General features: G+C 62.7%; 1 protein-coding gene across 1 annotated transcript; it reads right to left on the reverse strand.

Annotated features, from left to right (window-relative positions):
- Positions 1 to 5822: 5822 nt before the first annotated feature.
- On the reverse strand, positions 5823 to 6557 carry LOC311179702 (neuroendocrine secretory protein 55-like; the record flags this gene model as incomplete). The annotated part of the gene is made up of 1 exon (XM_084247121.1): positions 5823 to 6557. One exon carries the CDS (start codon positions 6555 to 6557, stop codon positions 5823 to 5825), a length of 735 nt encoding a protein of 244 aa, XP_084103247.1.
- Positions 6558 to 11806: the final 5249 nt, after the last annotated feature.

Raw genomic sequence — 11806 nt, forward strand, 5'->3', positions numbered from 1 at the left:
TCCTGTCGTGGTTGGTAGTGGGTTTCTTTCAAACGAGGAAAATGATTTAACCAGTTGTACGGAAAGGCAGAAAGGAGAAAACACAAGAGGAGGCTTCAGGTACCCGCTCCGCGCGTGCCCCCAAAGCAGTGCTCGGTCGGTGCCACTCAACAGCGAGGGGTTTTGGAGCCGTTCAATTAATTACTGCCGAGACGCTGCTCCAGCCTTTACCTTCCGGCGTCTCCTCTGCCAGCCTTGGCCGGTGGAGGCAGCAGCAGCCTCTGCAGAGGGTCTGCGTGACTAGACTGTCTCAGGCAAATGTCAAGGAAGGAGAAGCCTCAGGTGGATGGCGGGGTGGGAGCACGCTGGTCAAACGCGCGCTCTTCCCAGAGCCACCCAGGCCCTCCTGGGACCAGGCCCCCCGCGGGCCTGCCCCGAGTATTTGGTGGGTGCACTGCCCCCTCTGACAGCCCATGCTGGTGTGGGGGCCTGGGTGGGGCTGCTGACGCAGCAGGCTTTTGGGGGGCCGTGTGCCTACTCTAGGAGAGATGAGCAGCGCCATGGGGGGGGGTCTGCGGGGGCAGAGTGGGCTGTCGAGGGCAAGAGAAAATCCTGGAAGATAATTTGGCTTTAGTGGAAGTTCTGTGTAAAATTTCGGTAATTCATGGTGGAAATTCCAGGAGCCCTGGGGGCTTCTGGGCCACATAATTTGAATTTAAGGGAAATGGTATATTTCACCTTCTCACACAACCTCAATTACCCAGAGCGAATTTTCCTAATGACATCTAATTGAGACAGCAACATAAGCCAGGCACTCAGACCAGCTCTGGCCTGGGGGAGGAGAAACGTGCGCCTGCTGCGGTGGCTGTGCCCCTCGCCCCCAAGTGGGAGAGGCGGGGCCTCCGCCTGCACTGAAGCCCCGGGCTCAGGATTTGAATTCTAAAAGCTCTCTAGTTCCAGTCTTTGGCTTGGTTGCAGCCGTGGGGAGGGCAGCCGCACTGCTGTGGGAGGGGCACGCCTGGCCTGCAAGGGCGGAGCAGGTCAGCGCCCTTGGGCAGCCCACTGGACCCTGCTGGCGGCCCTCCGCCACCTCTGGGCCTCCCAGGTGCTCCTCCCAATGCCCACGCCGGCCCCCGCGCGTCCTCGCCCTTCAGCTCTCGGGGATTTAAAGTCTGTCTTGGAGTGTCCCCGAAACTCTCTCTCCCCAAGTCACTCAACGGCCGGGACACTTGGGCAGTGACTTCGGTCACCTAATCCTGCCCCTATTCTTGCTGCTGTTCTCGCCTCCTACGTCTTTGTCTTTTTCTGTGGTCCCCAAAATGTGCTTTTCCTTTCTTCCTCAAATGTTCCCCCACATTGCGGCCACCACTCGCCCTCCGTTCAGTCAGATCTTCCTCTGGCCTGCCTGACAGCCCTGCCCCGGCCACCCGCTCGCCCTCAGTAAGCCCTGCAACAGGTGGCCGCCTGCCCTGCGCCGCACACCCGCCTGGGGCGAGCCGAGGCCAGGGCTGCACACGGCCTTCTCTGTCCTGGGGAAGGGCCAGGAGGGGCAAACACAAAAGGGAGATTTTAAAACTGGGAAAACCATTGGTAAAATTCACCTTCTCTCTATCCTCGAAATAGATAAAGGAAAAGTTAAAGACAAAACTGCTAGGTTAAATAATTTGTCAGACACCCCCCCCCCCAGCCCGTTTAACTTTTGCCTCGCTTACCCCATGCGTTCTACAGTGGAGGCAAAATCAGTTTGGGGGGAGTACAGAAAAATCTCGACTGTTTCAAGGCCCCGCCCTGCAGGGAAAGACGCGTATAGAGATACACCTGCGCTGTCTGGAGCTATAGCTGTGCTACGAAAATTTCGTGGGAGAGGAGCAATTAAGTAAAAGTGGTCTGACAGCGCTCCCGGGGGGGGGGGGGTGGGGGGGGGTGGGGGGGGTGGGGAGCGATAATGAGGAAGCTGGCCTGTGCCGACACCTGGGCCTGAGTCACCTCGACTTGTGCTGATAATAAGCCCAGCCTTGGGGGGCCACCGGCAGGCTGTCAGTCTGCCCCCCAGTGCTGCTGCGTCACTGGCTGTGGGCCTCAGCGTGAGGCTGCTGCCACTGCCCCCCCAAGCTTGTTTTCAGACCCCAGGAGCAGAGAGGTGGGGGGGGGGGACTCGACACAGGCCTGGGTCAGCGCACCGGTGCCTGCTCTTGGGCAGTGGAGCTTTTCTTTCTTGAATTCGCCTCTCTAAACCCTTTTTCCCTCCGATTCAGAACAGATTTGACCACATCCAAATAAGATAAACACAAAACAGATTTCTTCACAACTGGTGTTTTTTATTTGATTAACTGCTGACCACATGTTTGGCTCCACCAGGGTTAAAGTCACTGATGGGTGGCTCTAGCGCCTGACAGTCCTCAGTGCCCTCTATCAGGGACTCCGCGTTCCTTGTGAAGAAACTGAGGCAGAGAGCTTCCGGTGTCAGGTCTGGCCCCAGGCCGCCGGGCAAGGCAGGGCCCCCAGAGACCCTCTCTCTGCATTCTGCCTATCTCCGAGCCTCCAGATTTAGGAAACAGCCCCTGATATAGAAGCCCCAGAGTGGGCCGGGGGACCCCACCCCTCCTGCTGGAACATGGGGATTAAAGATGTAATTTGAGCGTCTCATCCCTTTGCTGGGCCATTTTTTTTAACAGCAGGGCTGCACTTTTTCTGGCTTGTGAATGACATCACCCACCTCTGAAGCTTGATTTGATTTTAGTGATTTGTTTTTTGCTATAGGTCACCTTTGCTAAGAGACAGACTTGCCCCAACACCGTGGTTCCCGCTCAGTTTCCTCTCAATAGTTTCCTTCTGCATGAAGAGCCGTGATAATGCAGATAAATGAAGCAAAATCCAGGCAGGTTATTATTATTATTATTTTTTTTTTTTTAAAAAAGCCCTCATTCTTAACAAGCACTGGCTTCTGCTTTCTTTGTTAAACCTATTGCAGCTGCTAAATGAGGGCTAAAGCCTCAACTGGGGGAGAGGAGCTTCTCGTGCATTAAAAAAAACCTTAAAGCCCCCAGTGCTTGCATTGTGATAAACGGCGATTAAAAGTCCTGTTTGCCAAACTTGAAGCCACCCAGGCCAGGGGACACCACACGGCAGCTGAACTCTGCCGCATCCTTTTCCAGCTCAAAAAGTTCACTTAGAAGAGCAGCTTTGTCCAAGAAAAAGCCGATTTCCAGTAAGCAACTGAGTAACACGGGAAAGGGAAAAGTCCTCAATTCTGGCGCACACCAACACATTTAACCAGCTTCGTCTTGCTCCTCTGCATGTGGCTGTTGTAGCTGGCTGACAATTCACCTCTGTGCCAACTGGCTGTAAAGTCTGCTTTTGGGGGAGCATTTCCTCACCCCACCTAGGATGGGCAAGTGGACCCATTCAGATGCTAACTAGCCTCAGTGCAGCAGGGGAACAAAGGGCCAGTGGGGCGGCCAGCGCCTTGGGATGCTTGGAGAACTTGCCAGAAGCCAGAGCCTCAGGTAGAAAGGGCTTGAAGCTTCTCTGAGGCAAACAACACCCCCCCCACCCCCTGGCGGGGCTGGGCGAGCCTGGGGGCTGGCGATTCCCTCCTCAGTTGTTTTCTATGGTCCTTAATGGTCCATCTACCCTTGCGCAGGTGGGGGAGGGGCAGGGGGTGGGGTGCTGAGTGGAGGGGGCAGGTTTTCCTAATCAGGTAGTTTGTGTGCGGGTCGGGAAGATGGCTAACTCTTTGTTCCCGGATCCTCCCCACCCCCCCCAGGAGCCAGCCGCCTCCTGGGTGGTGGCTGGGGGCGGCGGGGCACTGAGGACAAGGGCTTTTGGGTTCTTTTTCTTCTCTTACATATTCATCCTGAAACAAGGCAGCCTGCTAGTTTCTCTAGTGAAAACCCCAGATCTGAGGAAAGTCAGTCCCCCAGGCTTGCCCATCCTTGAGGGTCGCTCTGGCACTGAAAAGCACCTCAAAAGCCAACCAAAAACCTGGCTTCTCTGCCTCTTCCCTGGAGACGGCTCACTTAGTAAACTCAGGTTGCCAAGATGCCACCAAAGAAAAACACGAGGCGCGGGGCATAGAGGGGCAGGCCACCGTTTGGGGGAGCGGACACTTGGGCTGGGGCTTGTGCTCCCCAAGGCAAGCACCGGCTTGGAGCCGTCGCGGGCCCTGGGGACCTCCCCAGCACTGGGGGTGGGGGGGCAGGTGAGCAGGCACCCAGCTGTGCTTGGTCAGCTGGCAGCTGCGCATAACTAAGTTCTGGGGTGCTGCGCCCCTCTCCCTGGGAAGCGGGGAGGAAGCCCTTTCCAAGGGGGTCCTTCCTCCTTCCCTTAGCGCTCTAAGACCCGACCTGTGTTTCCGTTTCAGCCTCAAAACGCTTCACTTTTCCCGCAAAACATTCTCAGCGAAATAGCTTGAACCTGGCGCGAAACACAGACGCGTGCACGCGGACAGAGCCGCTTCCACATCGGGTGAGGTTTTGTGACCACATTTCACTTCTCAGCCTTTTTGCCCCGGGCTGGGCGCGAAGGGCACACTTTACCCAGCAGTACCGACCGCGCTGTTTTTGTGCAGCGACACCCGCGGTTTCGCCTCCAGGGTAGATTCCAAACTTCGCCACCGCCGAGCTGACATGGCCGGTGCGCGCCCGGCCTCCCCTCCCGAGGCTGCTGGCGCCGCCAGCCCCTGCCCCCTCGCGACCGATCGCCCAAGGACTCGCGTCGGGTCCAGCTCTTTTCCCCAGCCGCGCCGGTGCCGTGCCCTTTGGAGACGCATTTTAGGGTGCCCTTGTGATAGACGCGACCCCGTCTCTAGCCTGTTCCCGGGTCCTCTTTACCTTGGCGCGCGCGAGCACCTCGCGGACCTCTTCGCCCCTCTCCGCCGCCCGCCGGACCTTGCGCGAGCGGCGCGGGACGTCTCCGGCCAAGCTGCACCCCGCGCCGCCGGCAAACCGGCTTCGCCAAAAGGTTGGCGATGCCCCGACGTGACCAAGCACGCGCCACCTCCCCGGTAGCCCACAGGGGCACCCCCCGAGACTCGCGTACCTCCTCTGAACGCCCTGCGAGCGTGGAGGGCTCGTGAGGAACGTCTGGCTTGCCGGAGAGGTCGGCGCCGAGGCGCGCGGGCAGGTGCGCGCGCTCTGTGCGGCGATCTGCCGGCCCGCGGGCGCGGGAGGCGGGCGCGGGGAGGCGGGCGGCGGCGGCGGCCCGGCGCGGCGCACAGGCTCGGGGCCCGGGCGCCAGATCCCGCGGCTCCACCTTGGCCGCGCCAGGGACCTGGGCTCCGGGCTCGGAGCGGTTTAAGTGCTGCGCGCGCGCGCGCGTGCCTCTCCCGGAGCCAGCGGCCGCCGAGGTCTCGCCCAATCCCAGTCGGGTTCCTCTCCGCGCCTCGCCAGTGTCCTGCGGCGCGGCCGCTCTGCCCCGTGAAAGTTGGCGAGCGCACCGCCGCGCCGCTGTCGGCGCCCGCCAAGGCCTGAGACTCCCTCTCTGGGAAGGAAGAAAAGTGCGTGAAACAAGTGACTTACCCGGGCAGCTGGGGAGCGCGGGTCACAATCCGGGGCGCCTCCGGAGGCCGTCGCGCCGCCCCGACACCAGCGCGGGCCTCGGGTCGCCTCCAGCGGGCGCGCGGAGCGCACCGCCGTCCAGCACACCTTCGGCCCCCTGAGTGTCCCCGGAACCCTGGGAAGATTTGGGGCGCCCTTCCCGGCGTTCCGAGCCCTTCCTCCCGCCGCCCCGCACCCGCGCCCGGGACCCGCGCCCGCGCCCGCACCGACCCCGGCCGCGGGGCTCGCGCGCCAGCCTACCTGGTCCAAAGAAAACAAGGAGAACCTGGAAGCCGTCGTCGGCCATTAGTGACGACGGATGGGGATGGGTCCCCTCTTGGGGGACTCCGGGGACGGGTCGCGGCGGGTGGGCTTCCTGGGCCTGCAGCGGCGCTGCTGCTGCTGCTGCTGCTTCTCCGCCTTGGGGCGCGCTGCCTCTTCGGGGTCCCGCGGGTCCCTGTCCTCGGGCCGGGGCTCCTCCCCCTCGGCGGGGCTGCGGGGCTGCGCGCGGCGCGGGGAGGCGTCGGGGCTCCGCAGCCTCAGCGCGTGCAGGCGCTCGCTGAGGGACTGGCCGAAGCTGGGGCGCGGGGGCGCCGCGGGGCCGCGCTCGTCCTCGGGCTCGGTCTCGGGCTCGGTGGTGGGGGCGGTCTCGGTCTCGGTCTCCGACTCGATCTCGGACTCGGACTCGGACTCGGTCTCCGTCTCGTAGCCGAACTCGTCCTCGTAGTCGAGGCAGCCGGGCAGGGGCGGCGCGCGGGCGGCCGGCTCGTGCCCGTGCTCCAGCTCGCGGTCGGGCTCGGGGGACTCGGGGGGCTCGGGGGCCGCCTGGGCGCCGGCGCGGTGGTGGGCGTTGAGGAAGCCCCGGCGCTGCTGGGCGCGCTGCTGGGCGCGGGCGCTGGAGGTGGCGAGGGCGCGGAGCAGCGCGATGGAGCAGGACAGCCAGAGGAGCGCGGTGGCCGCGCGGCGGCCGATGGGCGGGCACAGGTCGTTGTAGTTGTGGCGAGCTCGGCGCCACTGCTGAGCCCGGGACCTGCGATCCATGCTCCTGGGGCTCGCCCCTGGCTCTGCGGAGAGCGGCTCCGCCGCGCGCCCAACTTCCCGAGCTCCGGCTCGGCTGCCTCCGAGGGAGACGGAGAGGAGCGTCTCCTCGGGGCGCCCCTCGAAGTCTCAGGCTGCAGCCCAAGACCCGGGAGAGGTGCCTCCGCGGTCCTCTCGCCAGGGAGAGGGCAGAGGAGACTGAGGAGCCCGCGCCGGCGGCGCTTCTGCAAAGTTGCGCGCCCAGACTTCTGCGGGGCGTGCGCGGCGGGGGGCGGCGGGGGGCGTGCGCGGCGGGGGGCGGGGGGGGGGGCGGGCCGCGCGCGCGGGTGCGGGCCGGGCGCAGGCCCGAGTGGGCCGGCAGGTGGCAGGAGGGAACCTTGTTTGCAAGGATTTGGCGAAGCGCAGGGCGGGGGCCGGCGGGCCGGAGCCGGGTGCGGGCTCTGCCCTCGGACGCCGGCTGGTTCCGAGCGGCCGGGCCGGCCCGGGGCTGGCGCGGAGATGGCTGAGGGCAGGCGGGGGTGCGATGCCCACGGACACGGGGTCTGAGCCCGAGGGCCGGTGACCCCGCCGGACATTTACCAAGGCCTGGTAGTTTGGGGATGGTCACCCCGGGGCGCGTTAATCACAAAACCACCTTCGTGGCGCCCGTGCCCGCGGCCGCTGACCGCAGCCCCCCACAGCCCCCCGCGCGGGCTGATCTCCGCAGGGCCGTGCCCTGAAGGGCCCGCCGCGGGGTGGGGGGAAAGACCCACCGCCGCCCCTCCAGGTCCAGCTGAGCCCCGGCGGGGGCCAGAGGGCGCCGGGGAGACGCTGCCTCTGGGGGGCGCCTCAGGGCGGCCAGCCGGCGAGATCCCTGGACGCCCGAGCTGGTTTGCGGAGAGATTTTCAGCACATTTCATTTATTCCACTGCCGAGGCGCTCGGGCCGCCCAGCTCTGCGCCAGGTGCGGAACGTCGAGTCTGGCGGGGAAGGGGGGGTCCTGCCTTGGGGAAGGGACTCTTGGGGTCAGTCCACCCCGACCAGGCACCGACAGCCCGAGCCCTCGGGCCTCTCCGGCTCGGGTCCAGATGCCCCGCGGGGGAAGGGGATCTCTCGGCCCAGAAGCGCCGCTGGCTGTGTCCTCCTGGAGGGGTCCCCTGGAGCCCTCCTGGGGGGGCGGGGGGGGGGTTTCGGGCGTGCTCAGTCCTGTGTGGCCGGGCTGCTTCCTCCCATGGGTCCCCTCCTGCCCCGGGCAGTGTGGGGCGCGAGCCTGAGCCGAGCCCCTGCGAGTGGGACAGGCCGCTTCACTCGGGACACATCCAGGCTGGGGTGTTCTTTGTCTTTGTCAACACAGCAGCACTGGAAGACCCCCTGTGCCCCTGCTTTCCCTCCCTGGTGGTGCGTGGGGGGCCCTCCAGCCCGTCCGGGGCTCTCGCTCAGCGCCTGGAACTCAGTGAGAGTCTAGCAACTGCTTTGGGTGTGTTGAGGTTTTCTACCTCTTAGTTTGGATGTTCTGGAATGTTCCTGACCTAGCTGCTTGGCTTGGCTGTGTCTGTCCTGAGTCTGGTGTGCTTGGAGTTAGTTTCTAGCGTGGAAACACTGACTTGGCCCGTCCCTGAGGACACATGTGCCTCCCGCCTGTGCCGCAGAAACCAGAAAGGCCTCACTGCGCCACTGGAGCTGCGCGGCCCCAGCCATCCCGTGGGTCCTCTTGGGGGCGCTGGGTGGGGCCCTTGGAGCTGTAGGTCTCAAACCCTGATCTCAGCCCCCACCAAGGGGCAGGGGATCCTAAGGGTTCTGCTCACATGGACCCACCTGCCTTGTTTCTGTCAGTCCGCACAGCCCGTGGCAGCGTGTGGCCCGTGAAAATGTCTTCCAGGTGGCTTTCAGGGCACGTTGGGGCAGAGGCCAGGGCCGTGGCGTGCCCCCTCGGTGGAGACTAATGTCGCCCTCCGCAACAGGGCGGGCTGTGATTCCTGAGCATCCATAAGAGAGCACTTCATTCCTCAGGAGTGCTTGTGCCTGTGATGGAGGTGGCAGCCCAGAGCTGGTCCACGGGCACAGACGCACCGAGATTGCCTGCATTATTAAAAAATGTGCATTACATAATACGTATTTTTGGACTGGATTCTGCATTAGTAATACGCTTTCTTTGCAAGATGCATTTTAATCAGCAAACAAACATTGAAGAAAACACTGCATTTAACAGCCTCGGCCATGTCTCGTCACAAATACATTTCGGGGTGCTTTCTACAGGCTGCGGGAGGGGCACGCTGAAGTTCCATCTCTTGCTCAGAGCGGAGGCCGAGCAAATGGATCTGTGCAGAAAATGCTCTTTAAAATGCATTATGTGCATGATTTTAAAAAGTGATTGCTGCAGAGTGAATTTCAAAAAGGAGCAAGCGGGTGATGAACGACCTCGGTTGCTACCAGGCTGAGGAGCAAGGGGCTCTGTCTGTCTGCCGGTAAATAAAGCGCAGCCATAGATCACCTGCGGGCGCGGGCCCGACCTGGGGACGGGCCACACATCACGCGACAGGTTCTGCTTTGGAGGAATCGTGAAGAATATTGTCGTCAGCCCCTTAAAGGATCATCCTGTGAAGGAGGCGTGAAGACGTGTTTTCTGTGTCTCCCGAGGGTGAAACTGGAAGCTCTGGGTGCCCATTACAGCCTGGCTGTGGGGGGAAGGGTCCTGGGGGTGGGGGTCTCTTGCGAGGTGGAAGGGGCTGGGGTGGAGGGCGATGTTGAATCAGAGGACAGATGACCCCTCTGTGGACATGTCTTCCACTGAACTCTGGGGCCGGAGAGGTAGCACGTGACGCCCCCAGAGTCCTTGGCAGCCCAGGGCCTGGTGCCGTGGACGTGCTGTGCTGGGCGTGCCCCCCACTCTCCCTGCCCCTGTTTGAAACGCATCTGAAGTGCAAATGGTGCAGTGCCGGGAAGGAACGTCTGGGTGGCAGTTGTCGGACACGAGGGAACAGGTGTCCCCGGGCCTGTGTGCAGGCATCCCGGCCAGGGCAGGGCTGCCAGGCGCCTTGCTCCACACCCCGCTTGTTGAGGCAAAGAAATGGGTCAAGTCTGTCTATTAATTACAGTCTTCTCCCTGCCTGGAGCTGTCTTGGAAATTAAAATTGAAACAGCCTATTTAGCGACTGCGCCGCGAGTCACTGCGGTGACAGAGATGGCTCCCGGGCTCGTGGGGAGGTGGGATGCCACCAGCACCGTGCCAGCCCAAAATGCCCACATCCCAACAGCGGAGTGCCGGCGCCTGCTCGCTGGCGAGCCCCGCGCCGGGGTGCTCCGGGGTGCTAGCTGCCGCGGGCAGAGCACAGCTTCTCACACAGGCGGGTTCCCACCCACTCGGACTTGGGGGTTTGCCTTGGCTGTTTTCAAAGCCCATAAGAGTTGCTTTCCACATGTTCCTGGGTGCCCACCTGGTGCCCAGCCCTGTGCTGGTGGCTTTGGGGGGACAGGTGAGGCCCCGAGCCCTCCAGGGCCTGCCAGGGTGGCTGTCGTGGACCCCAGTGACACCACCACGTTTTCCAGGAAGAGACACTAGATGAAAGATGGACGCGGTTCCGCCAGGCGAGGGGGCAGAATCTCTCTAGAACATATTTTTTGGACAATCAGTGGAAAGGACTATTTCTGGAGATGGAGAGCTTTTCAGGCTTTCCTTTGGGTAGAAATGAACGCGGGAGCTTGAAGTGCTCCCCACCCCTTACTGCGGCAATCAGCCAGAAAGGCTCAGACCCCCTGGGAAGCTGGCCTGGGCCCTCGGCGCCCCGGAGAGGCCGGCACAGCGCAGGCTCGTCTGGCTTCTCCAGACGCCGCTGGCCGTGATTCCGCGCCTCCGGGCGCTGCTCTTACAGGAGACGTGGCGAGAACCCCGGCTCCTGGTTTTGTCATGGAGGGGGGGGGGGGGGATGGCCATCCAGAGCTAAAAGCAAACAATGGGGGAAATAATCATCTTTTTGACATGGCTGGATTCCGTCCAGGCCATTGTTGGGATTACAATGCTCTATTTGTGCCCTTTTCAGGGGCGACGGGAGCGGAAACGGGCCATATGCCTGCGCACCGGGCTGCTCGGAGCTGTCTCCGGAACGGCCTCTCCTTTCCCTCTGCCTCGTGAAGCCCGCATCACGCGCTGCCCGCCTTCCCACGCACCTGCCGCCGCCGCCCGAGCCCCTCTGCCCTTCCCGCCCCCTCGCCGCGAGGAGCTGCGGGGCTCCCAGCAGGAAGTGCCCGGGGACTCGCGGGGACTCCGCGTGGCTGGGGCCCAGGCCCACACTGCCCTCCCCCACTAGCCCCAGCGCCTGGCTTGCCGGCCGTCCTCGGTGGACGCTGGCCGCTCGCTGTGGACGTTGGGCCAGGTGCAGTCTGCGTGCCCAGCCCCGCCTTACACTTTAGCTCGACGGGCTTGCTCTGTGGCCAGCTGATGTCCCACTGCGCGCACAGAGGCGAGGGGGGCTAGACTCAGCCGCACGCCCCTCCCCTGGGGGCTGAGGGAGGCACTTGCGTGGTAGAGGGCCGCCCCACCATCGGCAGTGGCCCTGGCCCATGGCCGCAGCCTCTGCCCGACTCCCCCGGTCACCCCACCATTTCCTCTACCACCAGCCCTGACCGCGCTTCAGAGTGGCTTTTGCCTCATCTGCAGAGGAGCTGGCTCGCCCGCAGGCTGGAGGCGGCTGCAGGCCCCAAGGGGAGAGATCAGCCTGTCACATTCACCGGGAGTGCGCCTTGGTGCTAAAGAGGACGTGAGGGCATTTGTTTATTGTTTGTATTTGGCTTGGTTTTTCAAAAGGCAGTGAGCCTCAGCCTGCCCCGTGATGGTGGTGAAGATCAGGAGGCAGGGAGGTGGTGAGGTTGGGAACGCCCCAGTAGGCAGCAAGAGCCTAACAACACGGAGAGGGGCTTGTCTGTGTGCATTTCCAGTTCTCTCTTAATGGCTTCTTGATAGAAGGTCCCAGCAGCCATCGTTTGAGCTGCAGAAGTGCACGGAGTCCCTGCTAGGGGCCATACACTTGGGGGGCCCGGGAATGTGAGGGTGAGGTGAATCAGACATTTCTCCATTTAGTGCATTCGGGGCGGGGTGGATCTGGAAATAACACGTCATCACATTAAGGAAGGGGGTTGTTACAACACTAGCTAAGGACACTAGAAAAGAAATCTGGGGTTTCCCTGGTGGTGCAAGGGGTTAAGATGCAACCTGTGAAGCTGTCTGCAGCCTCTGCAGCACAAGTTCAATCACCGTCCAGGGAGCTACCCACACGGCG

The sequence above is a fragment of the Talpa europaea genome (genome assembly GCF_964194135.1).
Source record: "Talpa europaea genome assembly, chromosome: 11".
Classification (NCBI taxonomy): domain Eukaryota; kingdom Metazoa; phylum Chordata; class Mammalia; order Eulipotyphla; family Talpidae; genus Talpa; species Talpa europaea.